General features: G+C 44.1%; 1 protein-coding gene across 1 annotated transcript in view; it reads left to right on the top strand.

Moving 5' to 3' along the window:
• The first annotated feature begins 985 nt into the window (after window positions 1-985).
• Window positions 986-21,733, top strand: part of LOC126245488 (UDP-glucosyltransferase 2-like) — a 104,028-nt gene continuing 83,280 nt past the window's right edge. The window contains exon 1 of the mRNA XM_049948319.1: window positions 986-1,147. Coding sequence (XP_049804276.1) covers window positions 1,109-1,147 — 39 coding nt within the window. The 5' untranslated portion in view covers window positions 986-1,108. The remainder of the gene's footprint in view (window positions 1,148-21,733) is intronic.

Raw genomic sequence — 21,733 nt, 5'->3', positions numbered from 1 at the left:
ACCTTGAACTGTCGCTTTAAAGGTGAAAGGTCAAAAAACGCATAAATCTGTGAGTCACTACCCTTTTGCCCTATTACTCTCATTAACTGTAAATGTTTAATTTTTCCCCCTTTACGGATTACCTGAGCTGCTTGAATGCCCTAATACCCTTTTATTATTAATTAATCAGATGCTATTATTTACCTTCAATAACATTTAGTTGCAGCAAGTCTTATCCACAGATCAGACAGTAAGAACCACTTACACACAAAGCCTCTGAATTTTTTACTAGTCACAATAAGAATGACTGGTCTCTTAACCGCCAGCAAGTTCGTAAATGAATTGTATAAAGCGAGTTTCACGCCTCTCTTAACCTTCACACATGAAAATGTCTGTTATTACAGTCAGTGACACAGTTTTTCTACCCTGCCGACTGGTTTCGTTCAGTTACAGAATATAATAGTGGCTGCAGACCAGCCACTTTCAGGTGCTGTGGACAATGTCGTTCTGTTGTCATGGTTACTAGGCTGTTGCGATAAAACACGAAATGCTCACTTTTTTATGTTTTTGTTACTAGGACTGTGATCAATAATCTCCGACTCACACAAATTACCTCACTTGTATTTTAATAATTTTGTAACACACCTCAGAGTGCGACATATTCATTTCTTAAAGCAGTACCTGTCGTGCATATGTACTAACCTCTGTAAACTATTCTTTCAAGTACTTTATCATGGTATATGTCAAAAACATTGACAGAATGATGATGTTTATTAGTGACTCTAGCATTGTCTATGCAAATCTTCAAGTAATCGTGGACAAGCAGTAAGTATATGAAGTAGAAGAGCACTGGCGCGATGACTCCCGCTGTAGCTGTTGTAAGCAGGTACATTCTATCCCCACCACGCCACCTTCGAACAGCTTTTTGTTTGTTTTTTGTTTTCCTCTCCCCTCCCCCCTCCTGCCCCACTTTTCAGCCCGCCAGATACGGCTTACGACGTGGAATCGTTGTCAGTTTCACGAGTTGATGGCAGTGAGTGAATGCGCCGTTTTCTTTCAGCAAGGACACCTTTCAGCAAGGACACAGTACATTGCGGCCTGCTAGAGAGTCATCGCTGTAAATGGCACGATGTCTTTACGTTTCTGTGCTAATGGGGGAAGGTGGCAGGTAAGCAAGGCGACTGGTTTGAAATGTACTACAGTAAGCCGAAAAAAAATTCGCGCTAATTCTGGACGATGTTTTATTTATGCATTTATTTTTACTGACAGGATTAGGGTTAGGAGGCACACTCTTGCATCTTATGAGAGAGATTTCTCAAATTCCAATAACGTGATACCAGATTTGATTCAAACAAATAGCTGCAGTGAGACTACAACTGACATAATCTAAATGTTTCATTGTTAAGGAAAGAAAATTATTACTATAATACGTTTCTGGGCAGTGGAGACAACTGTTAGATTAGGCTGAGAAATATTAACAGTTCTATAATAATAAACTATGAGTCATACAGCCAAGATTTTTAAAAGAATTTTACTAAATCATTTAGGTGAAAGGATAGAAAAGGAGCTGAATGAAGAACAGTATGGGTTTAGGAAAGGAAGAAGCACGATCGACCTGATATTTTCTATCCGTCAACAGACGGAAAAAAGTTGGGAGTATAACAAGAGAGTGATATTGTTTTTCATAGACACAGAAAGGGCATATGACTCAGTTAACAGGGAAAGACTCTGGGAAGAAATGAAGACGACTGGTATAGAAGATGGATACATTAATGTAATAAAGGCAATGTACAGAGGACACAATTGTAGAATTAGAACACCATTGGGGAACTCTGGATACTTCGAAATAAGACAAGGACTTAAACCAGGAAGTATTCTATCTCCTGTACTTTTTAATGTTGTGATGGAGGGAATGAATAGGGCAGTTAAAGATATAGTAAAAGAAAAAGCCAAAAAAGATGATTTTTGAAGATGATATGATATTATGGAACGATAAAGAGGTAGATGCACAGTTACAACTTGATGTGTGGAAGGAAATAATGAAAAGGTATGGATTAAAAATAAATAAAGATAAGAGTGAAGTAATGGTATTTGAAAGAGACAAAAATGATCAACAGGAATATTACTCTGAACGGAGAACCACTCAAAGTGGTAGACAGTTTCACTTATTTAGGGAGTGAAATATCTAGTGATGGAAGAATAACCAACGAAATGAATAGGCGGTTACAGAAGGGAGGCAATTTCTACCAAACAATAAAACACCTGATTTGGAATAAGGAAGTTTCAGAAAAAGCAAAACTCCTTATGCATAAGAGTTATTACTTCCCTGTTGTCACCTATGGAGGAGAAACATGGACAATGACACAAAGGGACTGGAGCAGACTGCAAGCAGGGGAAATGAAATTTCTCAGAGCAGTTAAGGGAAAAACAAGAATGGACAGAGTAAGGAATGTAAATATTAAAAAGGACGTTAAAGATGAAAGTATGAGAGAAGAACTCGGAAAAAAAAGAGATTAATATGGTACGGGCATGTTGAGAGGATGTGTGGGCAGAGACTCCCCAAAATTATGGAAGAACTAAAGATGGATGGAAAAAGACCTAGAGGGCTCCCAATAACACGGTGGAAACGGGAGTAAATATCTGTGGAAGGGAGAGATGTGACCGGGCAGCAAGTGGAGGAAGAAAAGTGGTGGTAGGACCGAGCCAAATGGAGGGGACTCGTCAGCACCCAGACGCGGCAGTAGCTGGGGCGGAATCCGGATATAGATAGATAATTAATAATATGGAAGTAGCCGACACATCAGTCTAGCGTCCCTCATGTGTTTCACGAACGGCCCCTAAAAGAAGTATTTGTTGTTCCTGCCTACATGACAGATCAAAAACATTCTTACTCCACAGAGACAGAACTAAAACTTATCTCTTCACAATTTTCACAGGTATTCCGTATAACTGCTATATTATAAGAGAACAATTTATTGGAGGGGTACCTCCCGGTCCGCAGCTCGTGGTCGCGCGGTAGCGTTCTCGCTTCCCGCGCCCGGGTTCGATTCCCGGCGAGGTCAGGGATTTCCTCTGCCTCGTGATGACTGGGTGTTGTGTGATGTCCTTAGGTTAGTTAGGTTTAAGTAGTTCTAAGTTCTAGGGGACTGATGACCATAGATGTTAAGTCCCATAGTGCTCAGAGCCATTTTTTTGGTATCTCCCAGGTATTCATGTCGGATTTCGAAACTGAAGACTTTATTCCGATCAAGCAACACGTTAGTTGCTAAGTACATGCCAGCTGATCCCACCAAGATACTAGTAATCGGGAGACGCACTCAGGTTTTTCATGTTTGTCACACAATGACCGCTCATCCAAGAGGGCAGATCTCTCGACGTAAAAATTTCCATTATAATTTCCCAGTAATATGGAATGTGCTGTTCATTTTCTCGTTGGAGAAAAGGTAGGTGTTATTACTTATTTTATACGCAAAGGATTTAAATCTTCATTTAATTACAACATTATAAAAGTTTATCTTCCTGCCACAGTCTATTCAACTTTCCATCTGTTTTTGATCACCGTTGTTGCTTGAATCCAAAAAGCTCTGTGTTATTACGTATTTTATACGCAAAGGATTTAAATCTCCATTTAATTACAACATTAAAAATATTCAATCTTCCTGACACAGTTTATTCAACTACCATTTTGTTTTTGATCACAGTTGTTGCCTGAGTGTGTTTGATAGAAATGGGATGAAAAATTAGTGTACACAACGAACATAGACAATCAGCCGAGGGTCACAAAAATTGCTGCTCATTTTCCAGAGGAAAATGTCTCATTAATGCAGCCGAATCACAGGAAACGAGTCAGTGACAGGAAGGGACGTAGGCAGTTTAATATGTGACCTTTCGCTTTCCCGGTACATCAGCTATTTTTTCTTAATCTCGGGTGTATACCCGGGTCCAGTCGTTTACGTAACCTACAGGTACCGCCTCAAGATAACGGCAAGATAAGCTGTCAAAATATCGTATTACGTAAACGACGGTACCTTCATGGGCAAACGAGAACAATACAGAGATAGGTTCGCGTTTAACGCCTCGTGCCGTAGTTACATCATTAATGACGGAGCACCTGCTTCTACGGGGCCTCAGAGAGAAACGAGCATTGAGTCGCCTGTTTTATGAGAACATCAATCTCTTTTCTAACGTTTGCATTTCTCCCCCTTGTTGAAATGTCTCTTATAAAGCTACATTACTGGCCATTAAAATTGCTACACCACGAAGATGACGTGCTACAGACGCGAAATTTAACCGACAGGAAGAAGATGCTGTGATATGCAAATGATTAGCTTTTCAGAGCATTCACACAAGGCTGGCGCCGGTGGCGACATCTACAACGTGCTGGCATGAGGAAAGTTTCCAACCGATTTCTCATACACAAACAGCAGTTGACCGGCGTTGCCTGTTGAAACGTTGTTGTGATGCCTCGTGTAAGGAGGAGAAATGCGTACCATCACGTTTCCGACATTCTCCAGATCTCTCACCAATTGAAAAAGTCTAATCAATGGTGACCGAGCAACTGGCTCGTCACAATACGCCACTCACTACTCTTGATGAACTGTGGTATCGCGTTGGAGTTGCATGGGCAGCTGTACCTGTACACGCGATCCAAGCTTTGTTTGACTCGATGCCGAGGCGTATTAAGGCCGTTATTACGGCCAGAGGTGGTTGTTCTGGGTACTGATTTCTCGGGATCTATGCACCCAAATTATGTGAAAACGTAATCACATGTCAGTTCTAGTATAATATATTTGTCCAATGAATACCCGTTTATCATCTGCATTTCTTCTTGGTGTAGCAATTTTAATGGCCAGTAGTGTATTTCACAGGAAGTAAATTTCAATTATGGTCGTTAGGTTAATCCCTGTCAAAAACAATCATAAACAGAGAAACAAAACGTTAAAAATTCAACGACCTACTGACACGTTGTAATAACTTTAACATCCTTTATTGTTGGCGACACTGTTGATGTAATCCACTGGTCTTCAAACAATAGCTCGCGGGCCGCATGCGGCCCGAATCAAGTATATGTACTGCCCCTGGTTCTCAGCCGTGTTTTATCCATTGTGTGATTGTTACCCAGAATCTAGTATCTTTTTACAAAGATCTAAATAGCATACAAGTTGTCTTTTCCGAATTTTTGTACGACGCAAGAGAACTCTTGACGTTACACGATTGCACTTACTGATAGGACCTGAGTTCTAACCGCCACCACGAAATCTCATTAACTTTACCGATATACCTAGCAAGAAGCGCACGAGGGAAACTCCAAGAGCATGTGAGCGTCGTTCGTGTCAGTCGCGCTTCGGTGCTATTGATCGTTAGACGCGTTAAGTGTGTATGTAGTCGTTCGTGTTGTGATTACTTCTATCAGAATAAATAATGCCTGCTGTACCATCAGAAATACCCTGGTGTCCAAAATTTAAGCAAAAAACCTCTATTTTCCCGTCCTGTGTCTAATTCACGATATGATCATACTAACTGTCAACCACATGTCTGTACCATCGTGTTCTGCACGGAAGATGGCCTTCCGGTCAACGAACAACCATCCCAACGATGACGTCAGAGCGCCTTTGAAACGAGGTATTGTTTCTCGGATAGTCCCACATCCTCAACCGCTGTGTACACAGTCACCAACGGTACAGTATGCCACAGGGAGAATGCCTACCAGATTCTCTGCTGTGGAGGGCCGTAGAAAGAAAGATGGCTTATCGTGAATCGTTCTGTTGTTTCTCAGTTGAGGCGACAGTTTATAGAGACCGAAACTGTGTCCCGAAGAGCAGCGCAGGGCCGACCATGTGTGACATCAGGAAGAGATGACCGTTATTTGGCTGTAACGGCACGATAGTACAGTCTTAGCACTGCACAGCAACTGGCTTGTGGGGTCGCAGCATGCACTGGACGTGTTGTATCAAAGCAAACGGTGTGCAGAAGGCTTCGGCAGAGTGGCCTTTATTGTCGGAGACCTGCTGTATTTCTACCTCTGACGCCTCCTCACTGAAGGGAACGTCTAGAGTGGAGTCGTCAACATGCCACCTAAACGGTCGAAAAGTGGGCTAATGTCGTTTTCACAAATGGGTCCCGTCTGGAGAGTGATTCTCGATGGACTCGCATCTGGAGGGAATGCTGAACACGATTTCTAGACCCATGCATTGTGAAAACAGACCGATACTGAGGAGAATCCCTAATGCGTGGGCACATATTATGTTGACCACTCGAATCCCTCTTTATGAAATGGTACGGGAGAATTGGTGAAGTTTAACTGCTGTCAGGTATCGTGACGGGATCGTGGGACCTCATCTGCAGTTGTTGTGAGGTGCTGTGGGTCCAGACTTCGCATTAATGCACGATAATGCTCGACTCATAGACCACGGGCGGTTGATGTTTTCTTGGAAACGGAAGATACTGCACGCATGGCGTGACCTGCTCGTTCTCCCGACTTGAATCCCATAGAGCATGTTTGGGATGCACTAGGAACAAGGCGTGCATCATGTCAGCATCCAGCAACCGCTTTCCAAGACTGTGAGCAGCTCTGGACGAAGAATGGGCTTTATTGCCTCAACATGAGACTGATGACATCATTCACAGCATGCCACGTCGTTGTCAGGCCTGTATTGCTACCAAAGGTGGTCACATCCCATGCTGAGCATATTGACGAGTTCTCAGAATGTGTGTGCAAATCCGTTACGTTGGAAGAAACGAAGAACATTTTTGTCTACTGTTATGCATGTTGCAGTTATTTAGATATTATTTACATCGTTTCTACTGAGACCGCCAGAAAAATGTATACCCTCTTTGTCAGGCCTTATCGAGATATCAATATGTTCGAGTTGAGTAACGAGTGTTTTGTAGTATGGTCTTTGATTCAACAGATGTTAGTACTTTCACCTCAGTATTGAGAAAACAAGATGGCTGGAGCACGCTTGACATTCGAGCAACGAAAATGTTTTGTGAAGTGGTTTTCAAGTTTGATAATGCATCGAAGTGCAACGTCAGTGGAGGCGGGAGTTTGAAACAGAACCGCCAACCCGCCTAGCAAATAAACGCATCGTTGACAAGTTTGAATTGCATGGAACGATTTGTGATATTCACAAAGGAAGGACAAGAAGTCAGTGTACAGCTACAAGTCCTGCTTCGACGGCTCTTGTGTTGGAAACATTTTTTAATTCTCCACAGAAGTCTGCTACACAATGTGTACATGAAGTGGGGGTTAGCAGTACAAGTGTAGGAAGAATTCTGAAAGCTGCTAACTGGAAAGTTTGCATTCCACGATTACTGCACGCGATTAATGATGGCGATACCGATCGCTCAATGCAATTTTGCGAATGGTATCAGCAAATGGGAAATGATGACTAACAGTTTGTGGCAAAGCTAGAACGGAGTGACAAGGCTCAATTTAAACTTAATGGAACCGTGAATCGTCATAACAGGGTGTGCTGGCACCGGGAAATCCGCATGTTTATGTGGATAAAGCGTTCAATCTACCAGCGGTTCATGTGTGGTGTGCACTGTCATCTACGGGCTTAGTAGGTTCCTTTATCTTTGATGCTACTGTCACTGGAAAAGTGTACCTCGAGATGTTACGCACATCAATTTTGCCAGGTATACGTGCGCTTTATGGAGCTGATGAAAAGATCTTCTACCAACAGGACGGGGCGCCACCACACTACCACCTAGCCGTTCGAACTTTCCCGGAAGACAGTTTTCCAGGGCATTGGATTGGACGAAGAGGGCTCATTGAGTTCTCTCCACGGTCGCCAGATCTAACACCTATGGACTTTTTCTTGTGGGGAACTGTGAAAGATAACGTCTATCGACGTAAGCCACGCAAGCTGGAGGAACTTCGTCAGAATGTTACAGCGACATGTGCAGCGATCTCCACTGTTAACAATGACTGACGTAGTTGCGGCTACCGGTTATCGTTCTGTTATGTGTACAGCCACCAACGGTGAACATTTTGAACATTTAAAGCAAACATGTGCTTAACTGAAGGTTGTGCAACTTGTGTAATCAATTATTAAATGTAAAATAAACACATAAGTAATAGTTTTCGTTCCTTAAATTGTATACACACTTTTCTGGCGGACTCTGTACTTGACTGTCAAATGTTTATACTCTTTTGTGGCAAAATAAAAGCAACCTTGCAAAATTTCAGTTTGTTCCTTTAATTTTGGACACTAGTGTAATTATTAAGAGGAAAATAAATGAGGAGCATAGAAGTTTCCAAGAAAAATGGGAAGAACATAACCGAACACAAAGAAGAAACTGCTGTTTGTTTAGTAGGCTGAAGAACGATTGAATGTAAAGGTACATTTTATTTCGTCACTACTCCTAAGTCAGCATATTTCATTTACAGTAGCTATTACCTTAGATTTAAATGCAAGAAAAAAATTTATCATCTAAAATCAACAAAACGTTATGCCAGTAACGGTTAAGCAAAACGGTGATGTCACGAAAACATCAGACGACGTAAGTAACCTTCTTTCAGAAAAATATGAAATCTTTCACGAATGCTAATTAGTGAATCAATGTGCGTTAATCGTTTTTCAAACTTTTTTCAACGTTTCTTAATCAGTAAGCCTAAACAAATATTGGCTGAAATAAATAATCTTACGCTTTTGGAATCCAATTGTCGCTGCCGCATAGAAGGCATTTCAAAATATATGTTTGACGAATTAATTAATAAAGTAAAACTATGTAAATATTTTAGTCTTGCATGTCATTTCACTACAGATACATCTTCGACGGCTCAATTTTCATTATTTATGCGTTACTGCAGGTATGATGTGGTAGTAGACGAAAACGCCTTGGCGTTATAATCACAAGAGGTCACACAAAAGTTTGTGATTTTTATGGATGCAACTGACAATTTTGTGGGAAAAAATGGCTTACCAAGGAACAATTTAATATGAGTGTATGCTAAAGCCTTTCAGTAGATGACGGGGCAAACAATTGTTTGATAGCATTGATTAAGAGGGAATGGAAACTCAGATCGGTACTCAACATTCTATGTCGATAGAGTATGAACCAAAACTTTGATTTAGTGCGTACTATGTGCTGTCTCCAGCAGAACGAGCGTAAACGTTAATTAAAAGTAACACCAGAACTACGGAGCACAGGAACAGCATATCTGTCATTAATATGTATAACTTCGAGTGGGTGGAGCCCCTCCACGCCCACACCGCCATGATGGCCAACACAAAACGTCTACTACCATATCTGTAGAAGGGTTAGTTTTCAACTGGAATGAGGTCTCGCAGGATGTGGGTACTGCGATGTTTGCGTACGTCTGGGTAGGGTTAACCATTAATACGCGCTCATCTGGAGATAGATTGGGTCGAAAGTTGAACGAAGGTTAGCGGTTTGAAGGGCAGAGGGAAAAAGTGCCAAGGCAAGAGTCAAGGAAAAAAAAAACACTGGGTCGGGTTGTAAGAGCAGTACCGGTTTTCTTGCTACCTGCGACAGGTCATGCAAGGGTAGGTTTTGTTAGTAGTGGGTATCATGCAGGTCGATATATCTTTGACGTTGTGCGGTGCTATTACTCAGCGGGTGCCGCTGGATGTCAGTCTTGATTTCTCCGTCAGCGTCAGCATTTACCTGTAACAGTTGGGTTCATCGTCGTTTTGTGTCCGATAGATCATACATCAGATTCACAGTGTAGGGTAATGTTGGCGATTGTTTTGTGCCTCAGTGTGCGAGCTTGTCGGTTTCTCTGCTGTAGCCTGTTGGTCAGCTGGCATATCCAATCAACGTTGCTTTTTTACAGGGGCTTGCCGGCATTTGTCGCTTGTGGGTGTATGTTAGCTTGCCATAGGTGCTTATGCCCTAGCTAGTAGTGTCTATGACCGCTTATGGTTCCACCTATGGTTGCGATCATAGTTTCCCAGAGTAAGGATGAAAGGACTTTAAGGGTGTCTCGATTCCTGTATAGTCGTGTGGCTTGTTTTTAGAATACTTTCTTGAGGGTTAAGGCGGTATTCATTGTGAAGATCCACGGGGCGTGTGTAGCGTGGAGCGTTGCTAATGATCCATAGCACTTTGTTATGTTTTATCTGCAGGCGGCACAGGCGTGTAGGAGCTGCGTATCCCCAGACGGGAGCTGCGCACGTCATCAGATGTCTAATCAGTGTCATGGACCTCGACACCCTCCTATTCAGTGTACTTTCCATATTGAGCATTGGGTAAAGTTGTTCAAGCCTCGCCTGCATTCTGTTGGCAACGTATTCGATGTGGTCCCCCCATGTAAGTTTTCCGGTCCAGCCAGACATCGAGATATCTGACTTTCTCTTGGAAACGTATTGGGCATATATGTAGTGTTACCTGTCTAGAGTGTCGATGTTTGCGCAGTAGTTTCGGTCTTCGTGTGAACAGAACTGCTTCGCACTTGTCGATGTTTACTTTAATACGCCATTGTTCCAACCAAAACTTAGCAGTTCTGAGTGCTGTCTGTATTCGTGAATTTATGTTTGACGATTTCCAATCTTGCGCAAAGGTGGATGTGTCATCCGCCTAGACGATTAACGTCGTATTTTGTATTGCTGGGAAGTCGTTAATGTACAGGTTGAACAAGGTGTGCCCTAGGATACTTCCTCCTGCCAGAGGTTCGAGTCCTCCCTCGGGCATGGGTGTGTGTGTTGTTCGTAGCAAAAGTTAGTTTAAGTTAGTTCAAGTAGTGTGTAAGTCTAGGGACCGATGACCTAACCAGTTTGGTCCCTTAGGAATTCACACACATTTGAACATTTTTTTTAGGATGCTTCCCTGGGGTAATCCAGCTTGGATACCGTGTTGTGTCAATTGTTCAATTGGAACAAAGTTGATACTGAGCCACTCTGGTGGCATGTAGACTTGGCAACAGCGCATGACGTCATCAAAGATGGCGGCCAGGACGTAATTCAAGACGGAGGATTTAGGTGGGAAGTATGAATTATGGCGGGAGAAGGTCAATTGGGCTACATCCACTAACCCAGCCCCCTCCCCTCCCCCAGAAAAATGGCGGGAAGTTCAAATTCCAACAGGATAATGAATCACACAACGGTTATCTCTACTAAGCTAAGAAAATCGTGGGAAGATAGGCCACTTGGTCTACTTCCACTAACCTGTGACCCGACTGCCACTTCCTCCTATGAACTGGCGCCAAGTTTGAATTTTGGCGGTAAACAAAAGTCACTTGGGGTTTCGCTACCAACCTAAGAAAATCGTGGGAAGATAGGTCACGTAGACTAAACTCAGTCACCTGACCGCCACCTCTTCCTAGGAACTGGCGCCAAGTTTTAATTTTGGCAGTAATGAAAGATCACTTGGAGTTTCGCTACCAACCTAAGAAAACTGCTGCATAGAAAGGACTCTTGGACTAACCTCAGTCACCCGACCGCCACCTCGTCCTATCGATTCGTGGGAAATGGATTCAGTCTTCATTGGGCTGCTGGAGAGAGGAATGAGTGTACTTTATTTATTTTGGAACAATTTATTTAGGGATGGAGAATATTTATCACAGTGATACAGAACACACACTCTGACATGACACACAGCATACATACCTGGAAACTACTCCTAAATAACTCATCTATAATGTTCTACACACACACACACACACACACACACCTGCTAATTGTAAACTGTCAAAATAACGCATTGCACAGCCTACAGACATGTAAACCACTCGTAAATAATGCAATACATTTACATTCAGAGACCCAAACAGCTCTTAAATTGTCAAAATAATAATCCATCTAAAACACTCTGCAAACATGCTTGCTAATCGTCAACCATCGAAATCATGCACCACTCTTTATTTTAACAATTAGAGACAGCACCACCATCCAGTGTGTTCGCCAGGAGGTCTGGACTCCCACTGACTTAGTACACACTACCACCAGCAGAGGGCACTGTCGTCCGTGACGTCATCTGATGATGCGACTATAGTTATTCAAGATCGTGACATACATTGTGTTCACCACAAGGCCTAGAACATATTCACACCACCAGAGAGCGCTACCATGGACTTGGAATGAATTTTCACGAATACCACGCCCACCTGGACTTGGAAGGCAATAGTTAATGTCTCCACCACGATCCTCAACCGACCGCCACGTCCCCTTACCAACCCATGTTGTCATACTAACGTACACTAATGTGTACTAAAGTGTATTAACGTGCACTAACGTGTACTAACGTTCACTAACATGAACTAAAGTGTACCAATGTGCACTAATGTGTACTAACGTGCACCAACATGTACTAACATGTACTAGTGTGCATAGTGCATGACGTCATCCAAGATGGTGGGGGGAAATGGCGGGACAACGACTCTGCCTATGATGGACATAAGCTTTTATTTTGCAAGCAATGTCTCCACCACGAGATCTAGACTCCAACTGACCCAGTACACGTTACTGCCACCAGAGGGCGCTGTCATCCCTCCTGTGACCTAATCCCAGATGGTGGTCTGGAGGGGGAAATGGCGCGAAAACGACTCAGCCTGCGCTGGGCTGCTGGGAAGAGTAAGGAAGGAGTGTATTCTATTTAGTTTCGAACATTTTATTTAGGGATAGAGTATATTTATCACACTGGTACAAAACACATGCTGGGGTCACGCCACACAACCCACAGACCTGTAAACTACTACTATATAATGCTCTGTAGACACACATACAACTCCTAATTTTCCAAAATAATTTCAGTACAGGCCTGCAAACTGCTCCTAAATAATGCAGCACAGTGATGTGTAGACACGCTCAGTACTCGTAAACTGTCTAAATAGCACATGGCACAGCCTACAGGCCCACTCACAAAATAATGCAGTCAATGCACGCAAGCACCACCACCCCACACCCTGTCGACTGGACTGCAAAGTAATGCGGTTGTCAGCTGTCAAACCATACACAGATGACTACACGCATGAGGCGGGGACATCCCTTTCATACTTGATTTCTGATAAATTCCTGTCCAAATACGTGTTCACCTAGACATAGGTGCTGACGTGATCGGGCAGGAGCACAGCCACAAACCGCCGCTGAGCGCAGGTGAAAGTTGCATCTATTGTCAGGTATACAGCCACTGTTATACTGACGTCACATAACACCAAGGCGCAGCTCCCATATGCGAGGCACCTCCGGACAGCACTTGTCTTTACCGTTGATGACAGTGTAGCTACAAACCTTCACAAACCCATTTAAGAATGTTCTCGATCTTATTCTCATGTCTACATCTACATCTACATTTATACTCCGCAAGCCACCCAACGGTGTGTGGCGGAGGGAACTTTACGTGCCACTGTCATTACCTTCCTTTCCTGTTCCAGTCGCGTATCGTTCACGGGAAGAACGACTGTCTGAAAGCCTCCGTGCGCGCTCTAATCTCTCTAATTTTACATTCGTGATCTCCTCGGGAGGTATATGTAGGGGGAAGCAATATATTTGATACCTCATCCAGAAACGCACCCTCTCGAAACCTGGCGAGCAAGCTACACCGCGATGCACAGCGCCTCTCTTGCAGAGTCTGCCACTTGAGTTTATTAAACATCTCCGAAACGCTATCACGGTTACCAAATAACCCTGTGACGAAACGCGCCGCTCTTCTTTGGATCTTCTCTATCTCCTCCGTCAACCCGATCTGGTACGGATCCCACACTGATGAGCAATACTCAAGTATAGCTCGAACGAGTGTTTAGTAAGCTACCTCCTTTGTTGATAGATAGCCGGCCGGTGTGGCCGTGCGGTTCTAGGCGCTTCAGTTTGGAACCGCGTGACCGCTACGGTCGGAGGTTCGAATCCTGCCTCGGGCATGGATGTGTGTGATGTCCTTAGGTTAGTTAGGTTTAAGTAGTTCTAAGTTCTAGGGGACTGATGATCACAGATGTTAAGTCCCATAGTGCTCAGAGCCATTTGAACCATTTTTTTTTTTTTTGTTGATGGACTACATTTTCTAAGCACTCTCCCAATGAATCTCAACCGGGTACCCGCCTTACCAACAATTAATTTTATATGATCATTCCACATCAAATCGTTCCGCACGCATACTCCCAGATATTTTACAGAAGTAACTGCTACCAGTGTTTGTTCCGCTATCATATAATCATACAATAAAGGATCCTTCTTTCTATGTATTCGCAATACATTACATTTGTCTATGTTAAGGGACAGTTGCCACTCCCTGCACCAAGTGCCTATCTGCTGCAGATCTTCCTGCAGTTCGCTACAATTTTCTAATGCTGCAACTTCTCTGTATACTACAGCATCATCCGCGAAAATCCGCATGGAACTTCCGACACTATCTACTAGGTCATTTATATACACTCCTGGAAATGGAAAAAAGAACACATTGACACCGGTGTGTCAGACCCACCATACTTGCTCCGGACACTGCGAGAGGGCTGTACAAGCAATGATCACACGCACGGCACAGCGGACACACCAGGAACCGCGGTGTTGGCCGTCGAATGGCGCTAGCTGCGCAGCATTTGTGCACCGCCGCCGTCAGTGTCAGCCAGTTTGCCGTGGCATACGGAGCTCCATCGCAGTCTTTATAACACTGGTAGCATGCCGCGACAGCGTGGACGTGAACCGTATGTGCAGTTGACGAACTTTGAGCGAGGGCGTATAGTGGGCATGCGGGAGGCCGGGTGGACGTACCGCCGAATTGCTCAACACGTGGGGCGTGAGGTCTCCACAGTACATCGATGTTGTCGCCAGTGGTCGGCGGAAGGTGCACGTGCCCGTCGACCTGGGACCGGACCGCAGCGACGCACGGATGCACGCCAAGACCGTAGGATCCTACGCAGTGCCGTAGGGGACCGCACCGCCACTTCCCAGCAAATTAGGGACACTGTTGCTCCTGGGGTATCGGCGAGGACCATTCGCAACCGTCTCCATGAAGCTGGGCTACGGTCCCGCACACCGTTAGGCCGTCTTCCGCTCACGCCCCAATATCGTGCAGCCCGCCTCCAGTGGTGTCGCGACAGGCGTGAATGGAGGGACGAATGGAGACGTGTCGTCTTCAGCGATGAGAGTCGCTTCTGCCTTGGTGCCAATGATGGTCGTATGCGTGTTTGGCGCCGTGCAGGTGAGCGCCACAATCAGGACTGCATACGACCGAGGCACACAGGGCCAACACCCGGCATCATGGTGTGGGGAGCGATCTCCTACACTGGCCGTACACCACTGGTGATCGTCGAGGGGACACTGAATAGTGCACGGTACATCCAAACCGACATCGAACCCATCGTTCTACCATTCCTAGACCGGCAAGGGAACTTGCTGTTCCAACAGGACAATGCACGTCCGCATGTATCCCGTGCCACCCAACGTGCTCTAGAAGGTGTAAGTCAACTACCCTGGCCAGCAAGATCTCCGGATCTGTCCCCCATTGAGCATGTTTGGGACTGGATGAAGCGTCGTCTCACGCGGTCTGCACGTCCAGCACGAACGCTGGTCCAACTGAGGCGCCAGGTGGAAATGGCATGGCAAGCCGTTCCACAGGACTACATCCAGCATCTCTACGATCGTCTCCATGGGAGAATAGCAGCCTGCATTGCTGCGAAAGGTGGATATACACTGTACTAGTGCCGACATTGTGCATGCTCTGTTGCCTGTGTCTATGTGCCTGTGGTTCTGTCAATGTGATCATGTGATGTATCTGACCCCAGGAATGTGTCAATAAAGTTTCCCCTTCCTGGGACAATGAATTCACGGTGTTCTTATTTCAATTTCCAGGAGTGTACTTACCGAAAATCAACAATGCATGTGCATGTCTCTTATGTTTTTCTTGCCAGTGCTTCCACTGTGTCTTAGAAAGATAGATGTAATTGGGCAGACGTTAAAAAAAAATCAGATCCCAACAACTACTACATATTGCTGTCACAATCGATCTTGGTTCTACAGGTGCACACAAGTATCCCTGTTAAAAGCTATACCCGCTTTACGAATCGAGGTACGACATTACCTCTGAATGAGGTGGTTTTTTTCCAGACAAATACCGTGACGGTGATCATAGGAATGTGTATTATCAGCCCATGATGCAACATCTTGATAAAATCACTGAACTTTGAAAGTGATTCAGCAAAGGAATGTGATATGTAAGCGCTATTTGCGACTCGCTCAAACCGCCCCCAGCTAGATAATTCTACAGTATTTGTAGCGCATTCTGTCTCGAGACCATATCAGAGGTTCCACGATATATCCACTGAGTTATAGGTGATGACTGACTGAGAAGGAACACAAACAGTAGTAGTAGTATATGATGTGCCGCTTGAGTTCGTAAGAAAATGTACACGAACTTCTCAGATCTCTAGTATTATGCTATCTGCTAGAAATGATGTCCATGATTTGGAATCGGGTCTTTCCATTCAACCACATACCTGCATTGGATCCTATTGACAATACCTTTAATGGTTACAACCACTACTCAATATATATTTCTGACACTTTCATATCTTGAAACGAGTCACCTTTCCCAAACCTAGCTGCTACAGTAAAATTCCAACGTGGTTTTAGACACTCCCTACGCATCTTGCAACTTCTCCCATTTCTAAAGCTTTCTGCATGTGATCGTTCCAATTTAAGCCGGAACTGAGCAGAAGTCGGAGAAAGACATGTCCACCACCTTTTGCAACCCATGTACAAATAGAATGACCTGAGTTACTGCAACAGGACCGTGTTTTGACCATTCGGTGGAAATGCGCGCAATGAGGTACATCTCCTAACTAGATAAAGATACTACAGCCTGAAAAAAAAAAAAGTTCAAATGGCTCTGAGCACTATGGGGCTTAACGTCTATGGTCATCAGTCCCCTAGAACTTAGAACTACTGAAACCTAACTAACCTAAGGACATCACACAACACACAGTCATCACGAGGCATCACGGGGAATCGAACCCGGGCGCGGGAAGCGAGAAAGCTACCGCACGACCACGAGCTGCGGACAGCCTGAAGCAGATCCATGTCCATTCAAATCAGTCAGCCCAACATGCTACCATCGTTATTCTCTACCCCTCAACAGAGAAAAATTACGAACTATAGAAGCTCAACTAACTTCATCCGATATAGAAGTCACCTAGGCATCAATGCTGGCGCGATGATACAAAGCTGTGGTGGGGCTCCAGCTCGGAGAAAGAAATTTCACAAAGCTCCCCAGAATAGCGCAGTGTGCAGCCATGCAAGCATCCCTAACAGTATACACAGTCCCTCACCGAATTTACACCTCAAACTGCTGCTGCTAGTGTGCTTCTAAACTGGCATTAAGAAGTTCTGATCCGCGGCCTTTCGCAGGAAACTAGACGTTGCACAGTGTAATTTATGTTCTAACGGCGGATAACACAACACGTAACACATCGGCTGATTTTAAATAAAACACATCTACAACATAAGGAAACCGGAAGAGTTTGCTCGCATTGTGTAGAGTCCCCAAACTACAGTCCGAACATGATTCACGAGCTCTACATTTAGACTCGTTTCGCCGGCCATTGTGGCCGAGCTGTTATAGGCACTTCAGTCCGGAAATGCGCTGCTGCTACAGTCGCAGGTTCGAATCCTGCCTCGGCCATGGATGTGTGTGATGTCCTTAGGTTAGTTAGGTTTAAGTAGTTCTAAGTTCTAAGGTACTGATGACCTAAGAAGTTAAGTCCCATAGTGCTCAGAGCCGTTTGAACCATTTTTTGGAACAAGTATACGGCAACAGGAGGAATCAGAGAAAACGTCGACACCGAAACGAGGGGAATCAGGGAGGCAGTCAATTTTTTTCCGTCGAGGCAGCATTATACACGGTGATTCTGTCGGCGAATTAAGGGAGCTATAAAGTTTCATTTAGTTGTACATTTGTTCGCTTGAGGCGCTGTTGACTAGGCGTCAGCGTCAGTTGATGCTAAGATGGCGACCGCTCAACAGACAGCTTTTTGTGTTATTGAGTACGGCAGAAGTGAATCGACGACAGTTGTTCAGCGTGCATTTCGAACTAAGTATGGTGTTAAACCTCCTGATAGGTGGTGTATTAAACGTCGGTATAAACAGTTTACAGAGAATGGGTGTTTGTGCAAAGGGAAAAGTTCTGGACGGCCGAGAACGAGTGATGAAAATGTAGCACGCATCCAGCAAGCATTTGTTCACAGCCCAGGAAAATCGACTCGCAGAGCTAGCAGAGAGCTGCAAATTCCACAATCAACTGTATGGAGAGTCCTACGAAAAAGTTTAGTTATGAAACCTGAACGTCAACTATCCGAGGCGATGGATCGGCCGCCAGGCAGCCCGTGACAGAGCACTTCATCACTGGCCTCCAAGAAGCCCTGATCTTACCCCCTGCGATTTTTTCTTATTGGGGTATGTTAAGGATATGGTGTTTCGGCCACCTCTCCCAGACACCATTGATGATTTGAAACGAGAAATAACAGCAGCTATCCAAACTGTTACGCCTGATATGCTACAGAGAATGTGGAACGAGTTGGAGTATCGGGTTGATATTGCTCGATTGTCTGGAGGGGGCCATATTGAACATCTCTGAACTTGTTTTTGAGTGAAAAAAAACCTTTTTAAATACTCTTTGTAATGATGTATAACAGAAGGTTATATTATGTTTCTTTCATTAAATACACATTTTTAAAGTTGTGGCATTCTTTTTGAATCACCCTGTACTGTATGTCTATTGAGTTATCAGTGATACACGCGAGTTGACTACTATATTTGATGCTTTTCAGGAGTCGAGCAGAGAACCATTCACTTCTAAACTTACTTGCATCTGCGTTAAAGGATAACAGAGTGTTGACGGGGTGATCAATTGAGATAGAGCTGTAATGAGGTATGATTTAATGTTTGACTGATGCATTCTAGAGAAGGAGTAGTTGTTACAGGTCAATTTTTTCCAGTGTTTTGTCCGGATGCATCAGTCGCGTGACATAACCTGCATTCTACTCATATACAGCCACGTTTTCTGGATGTGGTTTAAAGCACTGTCGACTTGCAACCGTTAACAGTAAACCTGTCAGACATCAGAGGACTTCCATCTCATGTGTGATGAAACTTGACACATTCCTCTAAACGAACTTTGCGATGTGCTCCATCCCCCCTGTCGCATCTTGGGAGTAAAATCGAGACTTCAGCGTCATAACTAAGTTAGCGATAGGAGCTTGTGAGGCGCTGCAATTCCCGTGTACACATTTGCCCGACAGATATGCTGTTTCAGAGTTAGTGACGGAATAACTTGTAATTTTCACGTGTCGGACGCTGGTGTTATGCGTTTATCTGTTTGCTTGTGGGATGTATCCCCTGCTACTAAAGGTCATTTTGTACAGGCCTGATGCAGGCATCGTATAATTTGTGAACGGTGATTGGATGTGAACAGTGGACACTATACATCTCCAGAAAGCTATCTTGTGCTCGTATCTGCCAAGAGCAAGTGTTTTACGGAAGTAATTTTTTCGTTTTTACGAGCGGTCTTCTTCTGGTCGCTTGCAGATTAATTCCCTAATGGTGCTGCAGGGAGGGTAAGTCAATGGCTGTGTGAGAGGGTCTTCCACTCTCTAATTTTACCCTAAGACAGTGAAAACGCTCTATGACTCCCATACACAGAGAGATAGATCGTAAATTACTGGTATACTTTGATGATTTATGTGTTCGAGAATTAACACTGAATGGACATACTGCACAGTAATCTATCCATATTCGCAATGATACTCTCTAAGTGGGGAGGGGGTGGTTTAGCTATGATGCTGAAACTGGAGAAACATGCTGCCACGTCACTGGCCGATGTTGAAGTTACTCTTAAATTGGTAAAAAATTGTTCTTGCTATCAGCTATGATGCTCATTATTAGAGTACATAGATGGTGCCGTTTCCATCCCATCCATGCACTGGCACGCTATTGGACACCACATAAAGATTGACTGACATCGCTTGTTTGAGTTGTAGAGAAAGTTTAACTATTTCCTTTCAAGTCCAGGTGGGCGTGGCATTCGCGAAAATTCATTCCAAGTCCATGGTAGTGCTCTCTGGTGGTGTCAATATGTACTAGGCCTCGAGGTGAACACAATGTATGCCACCATCTTGAATAACTGTAGTCGCATCATCAGATGACGTCACGGACGACAGTGCCCTCTGCTGGTGGTGGTGTGTACTAAGTCAGTTGGAGCCCAGACCTCCTGGCGAACACACTGGATAGTAGTGCTGTCTCTAATTGTTAAAATAAAGAGTGGTGCATGATTTCGATGGTTGACGATTAGCAAGCATGTTTTGCAGAGTGTTTTAGATGGATTATTATTTTGACAATTTAAGAGCTGTTTGGGTCTCTGGATGTAAATGTGTTACATTATTTACGAGTGGTTTGCATGTCTGTAGGCTGTGCAATGCGTTATTTTGACAGTTTACAATTAGCAGTTGTGTGTGTGTAGAACATTATAGATGAGATATTTAGGAGTAGTTTCCAGGTATGTATGCTGTGTGGCATGTCAGAGTGTGTGTTCTGCATCACTATGATAAATATTCTCCATCCCCAAATAAATTGTTCCAAAATAAATAAAGTACACTCATTCCTCTCTCCAGCAGCCCAATGAAGACTGATTCCATTTCCCACGAATCGATAGGAAGAGGTGGTGGTCGGGTGACTGTGGTTAGTCCAAGAGTCCTTTCTATGCAGCAATATTCTTAGGTTGGTAGCGAAACCTCAAGTGACCTTTCTTTACTGCCAAAATTAAAACTTGGCGCCAGTTCCTAGGAAGAGGTGGCGGTCAGGTGACTGAGGTTAGTCCACATGACCTATCTTACCACGATTTTCTTAGGTTGGTAGCGAAACCCCAAGTGACTTTTGTTTACTGCCAAAATTCAAACTTGGCGCCAGTTCATAGGAGGAAGTGGCAGTCAGGTCACGGGTTAGTGGAAGTAGACCAAGTGGCCTATCTTCCCACGATTTTCTTAGCTTAGTAGAGATAACCGTGGTGTGATTCATTATGCTGTTGGAATTTGAACTTCCTGCCATTTTTCTGGGGGAGGGAAGGGGTTAGGTTAGTGGAGGTAACCCAAATGACCTTCTTCCCGCCAAAATTCAAACTTCCCGCCAAACTCCGCCGTCTTGAATGACGTCATGGCCGTGATCTTGGATGACGTCATCACCGCCTAATGGATACATCTGGCAACAATGCAGAGTGGCTGAGGTTCCAATACTAAAGGAGGGCTGGGATTGGTCGACATGAAAACAAAGCGTTCTGTGCTGTTGTTCCACAATGCAATCCAAATGGAGAACAAGAACGGAAACAACGTCGCACCCTGCCCAATAAGGAACTACAGGCCACAGTCAGAGGAAGCGCCAGTAGACACTAGACACATCCCCTTCCAAGACGTGTCACATCAGGCAACTAACGCTCGACAACAACTAAGCACTCCCCACTATGACTAACCCACAATTAAGGACGGCGAAACACATCTATGGCGAACTAAGAGGGCAAACGAACAAAAGAAAAATTGAGACAAAATTTCCAGACCACAATTGGCCAGCAGAGTCGAAGAGCATCTCAGAAGGTTTGCTAGCACGTGGATGCAGGATATTTCCTGGTTTACACTATATAGTAAAAATTGTTTCAGCATTTAAAATGGTATGCTATTCTCACTATTTACATATTATGTATAAGCAAGGGAAAGCAAGAAACACGTTACATTGAACCATGTAACACTGTATTACATTTAGACAATCGAGTGAGAAACAACACACTGGGATGCAATGGACAGAGCAAGTATAGAATA

The sequence above is a fragment of the Schistocerca nitens genome, chromosome 1 (genome assembly GCF_023898315.1).
Source record: "Schistocerca nitens isolate TAMUIC-IGC-003100 chromosome 1, iqSchNite1.1, whole genome shotgun sequence".
Lineage (NCBI taxonomy): Eukaryota > Metazoa > Arthropoda > Insecta > Orthoptera > Acrididae > Schistocerca > Schistocerca nitens.
The sequence above is the reverse complement of the archived record's forward strand: the minus strand, read 5'-3'. Positions and strand labels throughout refer to the sequence as shown.